We start from the raw sequence: 17,795 nt of genomic DNA, 5'->3' as shown, positions 1-17,795 counted from the left end.
TCCCCTTCCCGAGTCCAAGTTAGTCTTACTGTTAATAAAGCTAGCTTGATAGTGAGCTTTAAAAATTTTACAGAGAAAATATTTACCGGCAGAAGTATACCTTTTTTTTTTTCTTTTTTTTACAAATCTCTTTTTTACAGATCTCCTCTAGTAATGTATCTAAATGTGTCAACAAATCTATGACAGACCTCCCTGTTAGTTTCAAACTTGTTTGGTTGCAGCTGCCTCGTATGGAGAGAATTCTGAGGCTCATTTGAAGTGCAAGAAATCAGACATCATTTAATGATGCTGGCAATAAGTAAGGGAGGAAAGAGAGGCGCATGTGTATCACAAGATCATCCATGAATCAGGACAGACCTATTCTGTAACAGAACCACACACACCCTTTAATATTAAGAAATATTCAGGTAATAAAACAGAGTCTGGTAATACATTCACATATTGGAAGCTACGTACAATTTAGAGGTGCAGTCAGAAAGCCAGCTGAGGTCTGGCATCATGTTAAATACCTAGGTTCCAAGATTGTAAAAAAATCTCTGCTGAAACAGCAATTTATTTAATTCCTAGCTCTCTTGGCTCATGAAATGTGTCTGCTGTCAAGAACCAATGTGCCTTAGGTCAAAGGTGGCTTGAGGTATCTATCCTTGGTTATTTTCTAATTTTATCTAAACTGTTGTGTGGGCAAACTACTTACCAAAGACAGGCAGAGAAAGAGTAATTACCTAAATGAAACATTTTCAATACAAAGCAGGTAATGCAAGCACTTTTACTGTGAAGCAGCAATACAGAACATTGTCATCACTGGTTAGAAAGGACTATAATAAAAAGGACTTTGGAAAGAGAAATTAAGCAGCTGGACATACGACCACCCAAGAGGCCTCTGACATACCATTGGGGAGCCGGGTAGGGGGAGCATTTCTTGCCCAGGCATACAGAATATTGGCTTTATCTGTACAGGTTCCTTCATCACAAAACCTGAAGAAAATAAAAAGTAGTATAAATGAAGATTTAAACAGTAAAATGCATAAATTGCTCCCCATGGTGGGAGGTGACAGGGAAACATATTTGAAACCAAAGTACATCGATATATCATCATTGTATGATATTAGCTTTAAGATCCTAATAAAGAGTAGGGCAAACAATTATTCCCGTGTGAAAAAAAAGTCATAAAAGGGGAGACATTTTTTTTGCCTGATGTGAAACAATCCTGTGAGGGAGATATATAATTTTTACCTTGATATGTTCATATATGGAATGTATTTTATGTAATCAGGTAGAAAAACAAGCATTACATAGACGGTCTGTATAAACCAAAGTTAATGCCGCAGAAATATGGACTAAAAAAAAAGTCATACACATTTCCCCTTTGGCGATCACTGTTGTCAACAAATCTGCCCAAAGCAACAAACAGTGCCTGCCATCAGTAGGGTGAACAATACAAGTGTGTCCCTCTTAAAGAGTTACTTTTTTCTTTTCTTTTTTTCTTATTTTTTGAGACAGAGTTTCCCTCTTGTTGCCCAGGCTGGAGTGCAATGGCATGATCTTGGCTCACTGCAGCCTCCACCTCCTGGGTTCAAGTGATTCTCCTGCCTCAGCCTCCTGAGTAGCTGGGATTACAGGTGCCCACCACCACACCAGGCTAATTTTTTGTATTTTTAGTAGAGATGGGTAGGGTTTCACCATGTTGGCCAGGCTAGTCTTGAACTCCTGATGTCAGATGATCCACCCACCTCGGCCTCTCAAAGTGCCGGGATTATAGGTGTGAGCTACTGCACCCAGCCTCTCTTAAGGATTCTTGATCTTATATATGCATGATCAAGTTTATGAATACTGGAATGCATTAATAAGTTGCATTGTGCAAGTTACTTAACTTTTTTTAAAGTTACTTAATCTCACCAAGCTTTAGTTTTCTCTCACGGAAAACAGGGATAATTAAACTTACATCACAGAGTTATTCTGTAAGTCAAATGAGACTTTATAAACTTCAAAGTACTATTCTAGGGCAATGCATTATTTAACAAAACATTCACTTTATCTGAAGATTCACTGTTGAGAGAGAGTGTCACAGGGTAAAAAGAGCACCCAGGCAGAAAGACAGATCTGGAGTTCAATTCTAGAACCACCCCTTAGCAGCTCTGTATCTTGGGTGTGTTTATAAGCCCTCAAAGGCCCAGTTCCTATATGGAAACCTCTGTGATAGGGCTGCTGTGGTGATGTGTATAAGGCACTCAGTGCGGTAGCTCGGATGTTTGGTAGATCCGCGTTAATAGATGGTAGTATGTCTGACTCCAAGCCACACATTTTTTTCCCATTATAATATATCTCTTAGCTTTTTCTATTATTAAATTGGATTTAATCCAAACATTGTTAGGCTACATTTTTGTGTTGCTTTTATTTATTTGTGTTTTGAAAACTGGGACCAAAAAAGGTGAGTCAGGCGTGTAGGCAGATCTGAAAAGCTTGAAGGCTCTAAAGGACAAGGACAAATACAGCTTCTTGGGATGGAGGTTGGCTCACACAGAAAAAAAATGTACACTGCCCCTGACCTGGATGGGAAACAAAGGCCGACTGTGATAGATTCCTACAAGTTAGAAACTGAAGCCAGAAACACAGAAAACACCCATGTTGCACCTATGAAAACCACTAGTAAGAAGTTCATTCAGACTCAGAGGCAGGGACCCTTACCATGTTTTCTGCTTCTAGCCAGAAATGAGGCTGGAGGATAGGCAATGAGTGCTGACAACTGTGTTGCCTGTCTGAAAAGGGGTGAGGAACTCAGAACCAGGAGGTCTTGATAAGGTTATGCTTAGCAAAATGATCTTGCTTCTATAAATCAGGCTGTAGAAAGAGATTGTGTAATGTGTAATATAAAAGACATCAACCAGTGGTTTCTTACTGTTCACTGTCAAACACAATACACTTATGATGACGGATCATTATCATGTAAGAATTGTACCTTGGAAGAAATGCCTGTGACATCCTTATGCCAAGTGTGTTAAAAGGCTCAGGATGTTGGATGATGCCCAAAAGCAAAATTTTCCTTCCTGGCCTCAGCTATAATAAAGAAATGATATTGTCAAATGTGATGAACTTTGTATCTCACTGCTGTGAGCTACTAAAATTTAAAGATTTGGGTGGCAATTTTCATAGCTTTCAACAAAGATCTTAAACATTACAAATGCCTAACACCCATGTGATGACAGTCTTAGGTTAAACAAGATAATTGTTTCCTCTGATATGGAAGTTGATTTTCAATGGATGACTAGAAAGAACCAGATTGAAATATAACAGAGAAAACTGGTTTAGTAACTTTTTCTAAGTTACACATTTGATTACATCATTTGTTGGCTCAAAATCATTCAAGTGCTTCCCAAAATAAAATCAAAATAAGATCCAAATCTTGTAGCATAACACATAAGACCTGTCATGATCTAGAAACTATCTCCAGACAACACCCCCTTTTTAGTCCTGCCAAGTTGCTTCCGGTTTCCAGTTTTCCTTATTCCCATTGCTCTCTTTGCCTGAAATATCCCATCCCAGCTCTCTGCCTGAAAAACTTGTATTCACTTTTTCCTTCAAGATTCAGTTCAAGCCTTCCTCCTCAGGGAAGTGTTCTCTGACCCCCACCCACCTTCCATTCCTTAACTACAGCACTCCTCATCCTAAGTATCAGCCACCCAGATTGTGAGGACGTCGAGTATACAAATATGTAGGATAATATCTTCATGCTGAAGTCATGAAATCAATCATGAAACAATGTCTCGTGAAACTTACCTCTAGGTGAGTTTTCAACTTTCCATGTACAGACACTTAAAGAGCTGAATTAACTTAAATTGTATTGCACTCTCAACTTCATGTTATAATATTTTATTTAAAAAATTAGATTAAAAATTTAAAATATAAACACCAATACATTTGAATTATTGTTTGCCTAGTTTGTTTGTTTGTTTGTTTTAACAAATCAGCTTATATAACAACACTGCCAGCAGGCTGTAATTTAAAGCTAAATAAGCTCAGAGAGTTTAAGTAACTTCCAAAGGTCAAACAGCTAAACCATGACTCAAAGCTCTGGCTGCCACAGTCCCTTCTATCTCAATTCTTGACACTGATTTATGGCCAGAGAATGATATTATGTGGAGATAAGCTTTGATTACTACCGTCATCCTTGAACTAAGTTGAAATTTGTGCATGCAATTCTAAAATCAAATTTGAGATGAAATAAATTGTTTGTGACATATGCACAAAGAGACAATGATTTAATATTTTATTCTCTTATCAGGTCTGGTAAATAAGAGCTTCAAGGCAAACACTGGTTTAATTTTTAAAACCCGGTTTTACAATAAAAATATATTAAACTCAAGACTGAGTAAAGAATGACTCACTGGAGGACACCGGGGCATTGAAACTAATCCTAAAACTCAGTGGGAGGACTAAGAGGAAAAACAAGAGGGTGAGAAAACTGAGTTCTATAACTGATAACATATCAGAGTGGTAAACATTTCCATTTCCCATTTTAAATGAAAATGGTATCATATTTTCTCCATGTAAAATGACCAAAAAGAGAAAGATGGTATAGTATATTTTGGCTTCCTAAAAAAGGACCTATGGAAGTAGAGGGGATTTTCACTATTCTTACTAGTAAAGAGAGCCTTAAGGCTGGGAAGCAATGTAACTCTTGATCAATGGCTGTTGTAATTTCAGGCCTCATCAACCAGGTTTCTTTTTCTTATCATTCTAGCAGCTTCTCCTAAAGGCTCCTCCAGACTAAGTCGATTAAATTGTGAAAAGGTTCACATAGCTCCCTTGTGGTTTCTTAGTATTCATAGTAAAAATGATGAGAATTAACATTTGAAGATAAAACTAGTCTGGATTCTTGGACCTTTCATATAGAACCCCTTTCACATCTAATCCACGGGGAAGCCATTCAGATGGTATGAATATTTTCTGACTGTGCCAAGCACTGAAAAGTGGTAGCTTGTCATTTTGAATTATCCAAAGACAGCATGAGTGACTATTAAAGTGTTCTCTGGTTGTATCTGTTAAAGGCTATTTAAAAGCCAAGGTTACTCAGGGAAGATCAGAACTGATAACTCGTTTCTTCTTTTGACTTAAAAAATAATAACAGTCATGCCCTCAAGTTAAATCTGTATAGCCTTAAATTCCAATTTTAATGCATTACATATCTAACAGAACCACAACCAGGAAAACTGATCTAAAGTTAGAAAGTTTTTTAAAGAAACACAACACAAAATCAATTGCATGAGGGGATGGTCCTTACCTTTCAAAATGCATTCAGTATGAGTCAGATATTCAAATACTATTAACTGCTCTATAAACCCATAGAATATTTTCCCAAATTCAGACAATCCTATGTGAATTTCAATGCAATGGATAGACATTAACATAGTAATTAGAAGGATACATAAGGAAAAAGCAAATTAGAATGGTGATTAAGAAATACCAGCCTGATAAATAGCATCACAGAAACTACCCACTGTTCCTTTGCTCCAATAAGGTTAGACAGGCAGTAAGTCCATAAAAGTAGCGTGTGTGTCTGTTTTGTTCATACCAAATTCTCCATGCCCAACAAAGTGCTTGGCACATAGTGAATGATTAATACATACTTTATTAATAAATGAATAAAAATAATAGCTATCCCTTCTACATGTCAGACACTGCACGAAACACATTACTTATATTACCTCATCTACCCTTCATGATGGCCCAATCAAGCTGCCAATGATTAGTGGCCCAATTTTACAGATGAGGAAACAGACCAATACAGCTGACATCATTTAACCAATGTTTATTACCACTACCAAGTAGCAGAGCTGAGATTTGAAACCAAGATATTCTGATTTCACAGTTCTGGATCTGTGCTAAATACAATGCTGCATTATAATATTGCTACTCTATCTAACATAAAGTATTAGTCTTGTGAGGAAAAAAATGCATTTGTTTCTGTTGAAACAGTCAAAAGGGTTCCAACTATAACATTCTATTTTATTAAAGTTGACACTAGTCTACTAAGAATTGGGCAATTGCTAAGGAACTCCTGTTAACACCTTTAATCCAAGTACCTTAATATTATTAGCTAAGGAACATAATCATTGGTGACTAGATGTTAGAACCAGAGACCAACTGTGTTTTAAAAATTGATCCGTTATAGTATTCCAATATGCAATATGATAGGAATCTATTACAATATTAAAGTGGAAAAAAAGAATGGATGCTATTAATTTTAGCCTATCAGTAATTTATGTCTAAACACTACTACTGCACTCAATGCCACATTTTACAGCGCTTAAAACAAGAGACAGTGTAGATTTGGGAGATTCTGTTATTTTTATTTATACTGACAAGGATGTTACATATATTTAACTTTAGAAGTTTCCTATGGCAGAAAAAAACAAAGAGGGGATTGCAGAAGACACAGTGAATCCTGCTGTATATAGTGTATGGATGACAGGGGCCAGGATATGGAAGGGGAGCATAAAGACAGCATATGCAAATGCTGTTCTCAACCAAAGAATCATTATCACTGGGAGGGAGGCAACAAAGCCGTGGGCTTATTTGGAAAATAACATCACCTTTAAAAAATAGACATTTAAATGAGTACCCAAGCAGAGTGTCTCTCATATAGGCTTCTATATACATATATATATATATATATACACACACACATGTTTTATCTCCTTTTTTTTTCTCCTCATCAGCAGCTGTAACCCTGTGGAGATAGTGGCATTTAAAAAGACACAGCAGGTGGTTAATAAATAGAAACAGTTGAAAGGGATTTAAGCTAAAGCTTCATAAGATGGTAAAGCACTACTGCTTTAGCTTGAGAATCATTCCAGTTAGAACAGCTAGAAATTAGCCTCATTTAACCAGCTGGGATTTTTTTTCCATCAAAAAACATCAAACAACCTGTAGAAGCCATCTTTGGTTTGTTAAGATTAGTTGGTCCAAAGTGTCATTAGAAATAGCTTTAAAATCAAATATTAATAAGAAGAACTAAAAATAATTTTAGCTATGCATAGAAGATCACACCAAAGTATAAGACTAGATATGTAAGAAGCCCACTAGTTTTAATCATCCAATATTTTAAACACAAAATCTTGGGGTTTGTACTCCTAAATTGTTTTAAACCCTACATCCTCTGCTCAGCAGAATAAAAAATGCACTAGCCTACAATCTCATATTTAAAAAAGAGAGCACTCCAGAATTACCCCAAATGCCAACACAATTTGCATAAACAAAATATGATTTTCAAAGACTGAAACTGTAAGTAGCTTATCACTTATTTAAAAATAAAGAGTAAAAACAGAATGAGTAATTCATAGAATAGATGAACACAATATTTAAATTTCCAAGATATCCTCAAAATTGACTATTTAAGTAAATTTTTATATTTAAATTACCCAGTTTTCAACACCTTCATTTCATAACTAACAACTTCAAAAGAGCATCTGCTCACTTAGAGTTTAGTTTAGGCTCATATTCAGCTAATAAATCTGTGGAACTTATAATTGTAATGCTTTGAATTAAGTCTATAGAGCACAAATAAAGTGCAACAAATCATGCTATTGATATGCTTGCTCTAATCTTGGTGCTATTATTTTCTTTTGGTCCCTAGATGGGGTTAATTGTTTTCCTCCTCCAAACGCCTGGGAAGAAGGCATTGGGGTTACATCCGACAGGTACTATCGCCTTCTTTACATGGGTCAGCAGAGCTGCTTCTTTTCCATCAGCTGGTCCTTATTTGCATCCTCTAGAGGTATGTTAATTTGGAATTGAGCACTAGGCCCACTCTAACTATAAAGGCACCACCCTACAGAATATTAAAAGGTTCAGATCTATGTATGCAATTTAAATGCACATGCATATAATTAACTAGACACATTGCCAGTGTGAGTTGCTAATTTGGAATGAGTCACAAAAGGCTAGAATGTGTGCAGATGAAAAAAACTTTAAAATTAAAATGACTACATAATGAAAACTGCTTCATGCTGTGTCTACTATTTTCATGTAAACTTAATATAACTGTAAATATATTTTAATGAACAGCAGAAAGAAGCAATTACAAAGAGCAAAGGAGGGCAGCACAACAGTGAAACATCATCAGAATAGCTCTTTGCCTTCATATTAAAAATGCTGCCTGAAGACAGAGGGTGAATTATAACTTCATAATTTCAGGGGAAACATGTTTTCTATATTAAAGACACCTATTTGCCAACCTGCTCACAATGAAAATGGAACACTAAAGTGAAAACAGGAGGAAATCCTGGCTAACAAACAGAAAAGAGGAAATCCGAGTTTGACATTTTGATGTTAAAATAGTTTTTTCTTCTTTCCTTGAAACAGCTTTGTATTTCCTTATAAGTTTCCCTAGAGTGTGAATGACTTCTGGTTATTTTTAAGCATCAAAAACTGTTATAGGTATCATACCCAAAATATATGTGAAAGTTTAGGAGTCTTCATTTAAGTGCTGTCTATATCTTACAATAATTGAAGAACAGATTTGCAACTATAAAATGAGTGTGATCAATTCCATGACTCAAAAATTTTAGAAAAATAATGCAAGACTTTTGACACTAATAGATATTTGTTGTGAGTACTATAATTCAGACGACAGGATATGATGTTAAACAGCTGGAAAATATCCACTGACTATCTTCAGGGCTGAGCCTGTGAGGCACTGGGGGTGGGGAGTGGAAGATGTTTCTGTGAAGCAACTGAAAGTTCTGGCTGTGAAATATCCTGTGAGCTCTAATTCTTTAAAGTATAGATTTTGCCAAATACTGGAAGATAAAGAATGTATACTATCTTTAAATAAGAATATAAGTCCTGTGGCTGGGCGTGGTGGCTCATGCCTATAATCCCATCACTTTGGGAGGCCAAGGTGGGTGGATCACTTGAGGTCAGGGGCTCAAGACCAGCCTGGCCAACATGGCAAAACTCCATCTCTACTAAATGCAAACATTAGCTGGGCATGGTGGCACGTGCCTATAGTCTCAATTACTGAGGAGGCTGAGACAGGAGAATTGCTTGAACCCAGGAGGTGGAGGTTGCAGTTAGCTGAGATCGCAGCACTGCACTAGAACCTGGGTGACTGAGCGAGACTCTGTCTCAAAAAAAAAAAAGAATATAAAATATGTATTTTATATATAATATATTATATATATACATACAAATATATTTATATATATGTAAAAGAATATATATTAAAAAGGCCTGATTGTGGAAGTCAGAGTCATTAGAACAGTTTTACTTAATGTATGTCTTCTAGTTCACACATTGAAAAGATCCTACTTTTAAATGTTAGACTTAAACACTTTGGGCTTGGTTAAAAGATACTGAATAACAGCACCAATTGTCCTTGTTTTATGATTGTAAATTCAATTACAACAAACCTACAAATTAAGTGGGACTATAGGATACAAGGCAAATATTTTAAAATCCATTTAAAATGATATGGGTATAGTGTTATTAAGAATTGTAATTACTCAATGATGCAACTGACTGGCAAAACACGGTAAGCTGCTTGCTAGAGGTGAGTCAAGCAGTGCACACACTTCCAACTCCTGGAAATAATGCCTTTCCAATCAGACTCATCATTTGCATGCAATTTATATTCATAGAATTATGGAATTTTAGAGCATAGAGAGGTTTTATAAATGGCCTAGTATAAGTCTTTTGCTGAAATGAAGACAAGAACTCCATTCTAGATGGGCTGAATAATCCACCCAGGGAATCCAGCAAGTTAGTTCACTGCTCTTTCATTCTACTATGTTGACTTTCAAGTAATAATTTTAGCAAAATAATATATGTAACAATTACTCTACTCAAAATTTGTTTTCACTTTCATTTATATTTTTCTTTGAAACTTCTCATTCCCCAATGTGGAAGATTTTTGGTCTTATATTAAATCTTATAGATTTAATTTCAAAATAGTTTATTTAAGAATATTAATAAATATTTTAAAGGCCAAAATGAGGTGTTTGTTGTACTCCCTTAACATGAGAACAATGAGCTATGCTTGGCTCATTTTAGATAATTTTTCCTAACAATTAGAATTGGAATAGCATTTAAGGGTCGTTTTATTTTCTCACTCATTCCCTTAAACCAAGGTGCAGCAAAAACAGACTTTAAATCCTTCTAGCTATTTTCAATGAGTCTAATGCAAAGGTAAATATTGGTAATTTCAGAAGAAATAGTTTTAAAGCATAAAAACCAAAGGATGTGATTTACTGAATAAGATTCAGGAAAAGCTGTCACAGAATAATCTTTTAATCCCAGAATTTTATTTACAAAAATTTACCGAAGAGCATAAACGGGAATGTTGATATTGAAGGGTATTAACTGTGATTTGCTGACTCCGTTTTTACATAAACCCAGTCACATAAGTTGGGTTCCTATGTGATATGTTCCTTTCATCAAATAACTTAAGCCTATTAACAAATGCTTTGATGGTACTTGGTCCATGGAGATTTCCACTAATTGCCCTGTGCTTTTAACAGTTCCAAATTCACATTATATTGTTATTATAAAAATGACAAGAGAGCAGTTGCTGCTTGACTAGCATCAGGCTAATGAATATTAGGATGCACACAGAAAAGTCCATCAGTCTACATGATTATGTAGGGACAGGACCTCAAAACAGATTCCTCAATGCAAAGCAAAGCACACCAGTCATTTCGGACTATTAAATGTATAACAATGATTCTGGGTCTACTTGAAAAATAAGAAGCTTAAAACATGTGGCTATTTTCTGAGTTTGGTGATCTTCAAGAATGCCAAAGAACATTAATTAAAAATTAATATCAGAGTATCAATAATCTAAATTTTCAGACTTTCTTTATAAGCCTTATGCACCTGGACATACTACTGTATAACAATATACATATATTTAATGTATTATATTAATATAATATACATCTATTTAATCTAAGATGTTTTATTTTAGATTCAAGGGGAACATGTTACATGGTATATTGTGTAATGCTGGAGTTTGGGCATATTGAACCCATCACTCAAATAGTTAACGTAGTATCCAATTGGTAGTTTTTCAACTCTTGCTCCCTTCTCTCCCAGCCCCTAGTTTCTACTGTTTCCATCTTTATGTCCATGAGACATATATTTATTAAGTCAGTGACAAAGACTGATAGATATGCTCCATAGCAGACCAAATAACTGTGATAAATCATGATAACCACGTGATGCCAATGAACAAAGTTCTTTCTCTTAAAATGTTCTGCCTATTTATTAACCAGTTGTAAAATACTTGCACAGATACACTTTGCACCTGTAAAACACATTTTCTACACCCTTCTATACTGTAAACCCATTATCCTTACCAGTAACTTCCAGTGGATGAAGGCATATTGCATCCAAAAAGTAACATATGATGGACAGTATCCATGCTGGCTCGAGGCTTGAAGTCAACTGTTATGAAAAAATAATACAGGTATGTGAATATAAGTTACACTTCTATGCACCAAAGTCACAAAATACATATTTGAATAGTTCAAATACCTGTAAAACAAAGATGTTTTGATGCTCTTGTGATCAAATGCCCTGTTTGTATAAATTATCTTATTAAAGATAAGCATGATTTGATAATATGATTAGAAGAATAAAAAGGAAAAATAATAGGCTGAATATCACACCCACATACACACACACACACACACACACACACACACACATTTTTTAAATGGAAGACCTCTTTTAAAGTAGTGAGGGCATTATATGGGTATTAAATGAAATCTGCAGCCTATGTCTTCACAATATATTTCCTTTCAGACTTCAGTAGAGTGCTGAGTATCATAAAACACTGTACAACATTGTAGTGAAACAGAAACCACAGTGAGTGGTCAAAATATGAACACAAAAATTCATAATACAAATTTATGACCATCTTAGAATAACAACAGTGCTATAGTCACTGGGATGTATATGAAGAAGCAATTTACCAGGAAAGAAAAAGAAAAGTAGAAAAAGTATCTTTACAAAAGTACAAAAGACATAAAATTACTGTCCTGAATAAGCATGTTATACTTGTTAAAAGATATCAGAAGTTATACAATGACATTTCTCGTTTTCTCCCAATAATAGTTGTTGAAAGACATTAAAATAAACAAATGCATAATTGAAAGAGAAAAAATTAAAAATAAATTATATTATCATCTATGAACTCCCTTTCCTAGTGTCGGTTTGGCTCATCCCTTTTCATCCTCATCAAAATGCTGTCCAGTATGCAGTAGCAGTTTATGAGTCACCTTTGCACATAAAATGCTAAATAGCTCCAAACTGATCTTAAATCTCAGGTGTGTGCAAAAATGCATCTTTCGGCTATTTTGGTCTGTTTGATAAAATTAAGAAAACATAACTTATTGCTAGAACGTGTATGTGAGACATCAGTACTTATAAAACAAAACAGCAGCAAAAAAGTTCTACATCAAACTATAGCACCATGACTGGCAAAGTGTGTCTGATAGAAAACATAGCGCTATGTGCCAAACCTACTGTGTGCCATCTTGGCTTACCACTTTCAGAGGAGACAAATAAACCTTTCTTTTACTGCAATGAAAATAAGAACTTGAAGCCTAAAAATTAAATCTTGAAGTGTTCATACCATCATTTAAAATATTAACGAAGAGAGAATGGCTGGAAAATGGACTTGCTATAACTTGAGGCTTGGTTTTCTATTACCAAAGAATATAGTAAGCCTAAGAGATGAAAGAAGATGCTTTGGAAGGAAAGAATCACTTGGAAGTTACAATCGTTCACAATTCATAGAAAGTCCCTATTGTCACGCAGCTGCAGTTTGTTAGCAAGAGAAACGGAAGAAAGAAGAAGGATTCTGTATCTATAGACCACTGTCAAGTTGAGTGCAGGATTTCCTTCCTCCCTTCCAGAATCCTACCAGGGATCTTTCCTGGGGCAGAAAGAAAATGGAAAAAGTCCTGAGGTAGGAGTACTGGTCTTTTATTCACCTTGATTTTATTTTGGTATATGATACAATTTTTAATCTTATATTCATTTTTATTAAACTGCTTATATTACTTTATGAACATCTATAACTGTTGTCTAATTGTATCTTCCTCCTCCTCCCCCTACTTTTTTAAAAAACATTCCCTCTGCCAATCCATGAGAGGTTATCTGACCCCTCTGCTTTTTCAGAACCTGTGTAGATGACTACATGATTTCCTCCCCTCGGAAGATCTTATTGTGGGTGGATAAATTTCCTACGACTGAATCATTCTTGGAATTTTGGTAATAAGCCAACATGGCCAAGTGCAGTTCATTCCAAGAATTAAGTGGTTGGATGCAAAACAATGTTTCAAGCACCTGCTAAAAATTCAGGTGGAAGTATCCAGCAGAGAGTCAGAATTCTGTGACTCTTGTTCAAGAAAGAGGTCAGAGAATTACATATTTGGGAAGCATTAAAAAATTGAACCCTGAAGCTGTGAGGATGGATGAAAGTACCAGAAAGGGTAGTAGGAATCACACAGAAGGCTCAAGACAGTTTGGAGAAAGCCCAGGGCTGTCAGGGTCTGTTTAGGAGACACCAACAGTATCTTTTTTATACTAATGCAATGTGTATGCTGCTGTGAAACAAGGCAAAGACATTTCTGGAAAAATAAGGAGCTATTAGTAATTTTAAAAAATGAAATATTAATAAGCAAAAGATTCAGGTAAGAGCAGGGAAGAGAGCTGTTGATAAAGTAATAGATCATAAAAACAACAACATATAATCTCTAGCTTTCCATGAGGAAAGGAAGAAAATAGTTTGCCTGGGCCCTTGCTTATGTAAGAGACTCTTCTAACTGTCCTTTGTAAAGTAAAGGGGGCAAATCTTAATTAATTAAAGTATAACTTCTCTAACCATTTTCTGATTTTTTTCTCCTTCTGACATACATTTTTTCTGACATACATTTTAAGTACCACTTATTTATTTGCCCTACTTTGAACTCTAACTAGGTATGTGTTTAATTTTTGCTTCTAAAATAATAAACAACTCTGTCTTTAAGTAGTAGAAAAAAAAAATTCTTCAGTTTCCTTTCATAAAAACATATTCTCACTGACTCACATATTCCTCCAGAAACTCCAGATCTAATTTAAATGCTAAGTATATTAGAAGTACACAGCAAAAACAAGCAACTAACCATCTTTTATCATATCCTAAAGAAAAAGTATAATATCTAAATATTTATATAATTATAGCTCAAAGTACAATTCATTGCAAGTTGAAATGAAAACTACCTCCAGCAAAAGGAATGTCAAATCAAAATGTAAATCTAAAACAAACAGTAGACGCCTTAAAATAAAGCAGCGCTTGGACAATTTCACTGAAGGGCTGCTGCCAGTGGTGGGGAGTGGCAGGCTGGGAAAAGATTAGTCTGACAGGTTCATTTCAGGGGTTTGCTACATTCCTGCTGATTATGCCTGGCTTTGCAAAATAAGACCCCACCCCTAGTGAATTCTAGGTCTGCTGGGCACAAGACACACATAAGACTATGCAGGAGATATCAACACAACACAAAATAGAATTTGGAAAAATACTGTAGAATAACATCTTAAAAAGAAATGTCTCTTTTCTTTTTCACCCATCATACACCAAAGAAATAAAGGATCCAAGGGGAAGAGAGCTAGAGGATAATAATGGAAACAACTGCATTTCACTGTGCAATTCTGACAGGCAGAATAAACAAAGACAGCCTTGGGATGGTGAGAAACAGTGCAAAACACAGCCTCAAGAGAATGCAAAGGAATATTATATCCGATAAGATTAAAAGTGCCACTGACTCTTCTAACTCAATATTAAGATGACAGTTGCTTAAGTGGAAATGGTACTTCAGTCTCAATGGGAGCTAACAGTTCAGATTGCCTGATGTATGAGATCAGGGAACATTTTATAGGTGGGTAAGTCCCGGGAATGAAGTATCTCTGAAGGACTAAGACTCCAAAAAAGTGACTCACACAGTAATTAAAGGAAATCTGATGACACTGAAAGCACACAGGTTGGAGGATTTCTCAAAGGATAATGTCATCTGAAATGAAAGACCTGAAACTATGTGTGTGGATGACATGTTGAAAAGAGAGATGTCTAGGTCTAAATTCCGGAGTTCTAAGAAAAATTTATCCTCACTGCATGGGGTTGTTTGGGATTTATGGGCTCTTTTAAGTAACATCAGATTATAATCACCACCACAAAATTCTCTAAGAACGTGACCTAGGGGAGAATGTCATTTAGTTCTCCATTTTTCCCTTCCAAGTGGATATCCAAGTCTGCATGTCAAATTTTGATTCTTCTGCCAGACTTAGGACATGGAAAGATTCTGAAGAACACACATAACCAAATAGAGAAACCAGCAATTTTGGAGATATTCTTGTATATATAACCAGCTCTAAATTACCATTGGAAATGGCAGGAACAATTCTTTTTAGCTAAAAAATATTCAGTAGAGAAATACTACAGACCACAGATAATTAACCTACTGAAAAAAAAAGAAGAACTGACTTGCACGTTTGGATCTGAAGAACTTTGGCAATCTAGAATTGTTGCCTATATATATATTAGGGATAACCGTTGTTAACTTTCTTTTTTCCTCCCAATGTAATCATATTATACACTGTAAATAGCTTAGTTTGCATACCATGGGTATTTTTACATGTTAGTAAACAATTTTCTTAAGCAGCCATTTTTAACCTGGGCTTTAAATTATAACCTGTGGAACTTGGTAAAAATACAAGTGTCTAGAGTCAATCTAGACCAGTCCCTCTTCGCCTCCCCAATCAATATCTCAGTCAAATCTCCAGCACTTATTCCCAGTAAGTATATCATTTAAAGGTTTCACAAGTGAATCGCCAGTAATTCTGACTATAGTTCCCATTTATAGTGATGGAATATACTCTATTATGTGAGCATAGTCTGAGTTTATCAACTCATCTTAGTTAAATTGGGATTGTACTGATCCTTTAAATGTACAGGACAAACAGTAAAAGCAGGTTTCTATTAAAATAAATTCATAAAGAATTTCTAAAGATAAAAATTAGTTGATATTTTAGAATTATTTTATTCAAGGAGACCACTGGAACTCTGTATTATATCATAGCTGTATAACCCAAAACCATTTTAGTGCTGAGATCTGAGGCAGGCATAGGAATTCTCTAGCAATTGTGTTCCTATCAATGATAAAGAGTCAGTATTCTAAGACTGTTTGTGTTTTCAAGCCATATTTAATATTGAGAGAACTGGGAAGGTGTGAGGTTCAAGAATATATAATAAAAAGGATATGTCATGATTTAAAAAAAAACATAAGCCCTAAAATCTTACTATCAACATTGAGTTTAGGATACAATCAACCTTAATGTTCATAATCTTGCAGTTTAGCCAAAAAGGTACAGACAAATGCAAAGCTCACAGCACCATAGTCTATTTTCCAGCATGTTAATAACCCACCACAATGGCATATTACATTATCTCCCGCAAGCTTTCCCCATAACCATGAAGCAATTCTGTACTAAAATAAAGACCTTTTCCTTGAACATTTTTAATCAGAAAGCTTAATAGTGAAATTGTCATTAATACTGCTAGTATGGACAATGATGTACCATTGGTAAAGAATGCTTATGGTAGTTTATGAGGACTTAAAGCTGCTGCCACCAAATTATCTAAGAAATAAGACACCTGAGCAAGCCTATATATTGAACATCAATTTAAATAAAACAATCCTCACCTCTGAATAAAGAAATTTCAACACACACACAAAAACTAAATTTCTAGATGATATATCTTTTAAAATTAAACTCTATGATATATACCAAAGAATCAAGAAATAGACTTCATCAACCAAGCTTATGCAAGATTAAACAGCATAAGCTTCACTAAGCCCTGTTTTTGTAATGTCATTCCTATAACAGTCCACTATTAATTTCCTACAGAATCAAGCCCATACCCTTCTTCTAGCCTTTCAGGGCCATGCATAATACTGTGCCAGTCCTCTAGCTCACTACATTTCCAATATGGCAACCTTTACATCCACTCCTTATTCTCATCAGGCAGCCCCCTCACTTAATAATCACAACTACTAACATTTACTGAGGGCTTTCCAGGTGCCAGGCACTCATTTACTTCTCAATGACCCTATGAGTCTGGTTCTTTGTCCTGCCAAATAGACAAGCCTTCAGGAAAGAGAGGTGAAGTAATTTGTTCCTTGTAGTATAGCTAGAAAGTGGTGAGGCTGGGATCTGAATGTGGAGTGTTCTGGCTCAGAGCTTGCTATTTTTGCCACTATATGATACTGTCTCTCATACTTGTGCCCAGTGTGTTTGGGCTCATACTGTGGGCCACTAAAATATTCACCCCTTTGCATATTCAAATAGGTCATCTTCAGAGGTCCAGATGAAATCTTGCGTACCTTCATCATGAAATTTTCTCTGACTAGATCAACTCATAGTGATCTTTTATGGGTTGACTACTAAAGTAGTTCCTACTGAAACAGCTAGCCGGGAGGAGGTGGTAGGTGGGGGAAATGTAGCATTTTAACATTTCTGCATTAAAATAGCTATATCAACATGTCAATTAATTTCTGGTGATCATTAGATGTACCTAACTGAAGACATTAGAAATGGTTCCTATTCATCTCTCACTGTTTTTTATTACTTGAGAAAAGCTGAGTAACAAAAAAAACTTGAGTGTTGGGTGTTGTCAATTTGGAACCATGTGTATGTATTTGGGTGACCAAAGGACAGAAGACATTTAAGAAATATGCTGAGACTCTGAGACAAGG

The 17,795-nt window shown here is 35.4% G+C and overlaps 1 protein-coding gene across 17 annotated transcripts in view; it reads right to left on the bottom strand.

The window, feature by feature from the left end:
• PAM (peptidylglycine alpha-amidating monooxygenase) overlaps positions 1 to 17,795 on the bottom strand; it is a 304,923-nt gene that overhangs the window by 123,018 nt on the left and 164,110 nt on the right. For all 17 annotated transcript variants that reach the window (XM_023212219.2, XM_023212220.2, XM_026454292.1 and 14 more), the window contains 2 exons: positions 11,355 to 11,442; positions 890 to 975 (listed from right to left, as the gene is read on the bottom strand). In XM_023212219.2, the coding sequence (XP_023067987.2) occupies positions 890 to 975; positions 11,355 to 11,442 (174 nt within the window). The remainder of the gene's footprint in view (positions 1 to 889; positions 976 to 11,354; positions 11,443 to 17,795) is intronic.

The sequence above is a fragment of the Piliocolobus tephrosceles genome, chromosome 4 (genome assembly GCF_002776525.5).
Source record: "Piliocolobus tephrosceles isolate RC106 chromosome 4, ASM277652v3, whole genome shotgun sequence".
Classification (NCBI taxonomy): Eukaryota; Metazoa; Chordata; class Mammalia; order Primates; family Cercopithecidae; genus Piliocolobus; species Piliocolobus tephrosceles.
The sequence above is the reverse complement of the archived record's forward strand: the minus strand, read 5'-3'. Positions and strand labels throughout refer to the sequence as shown.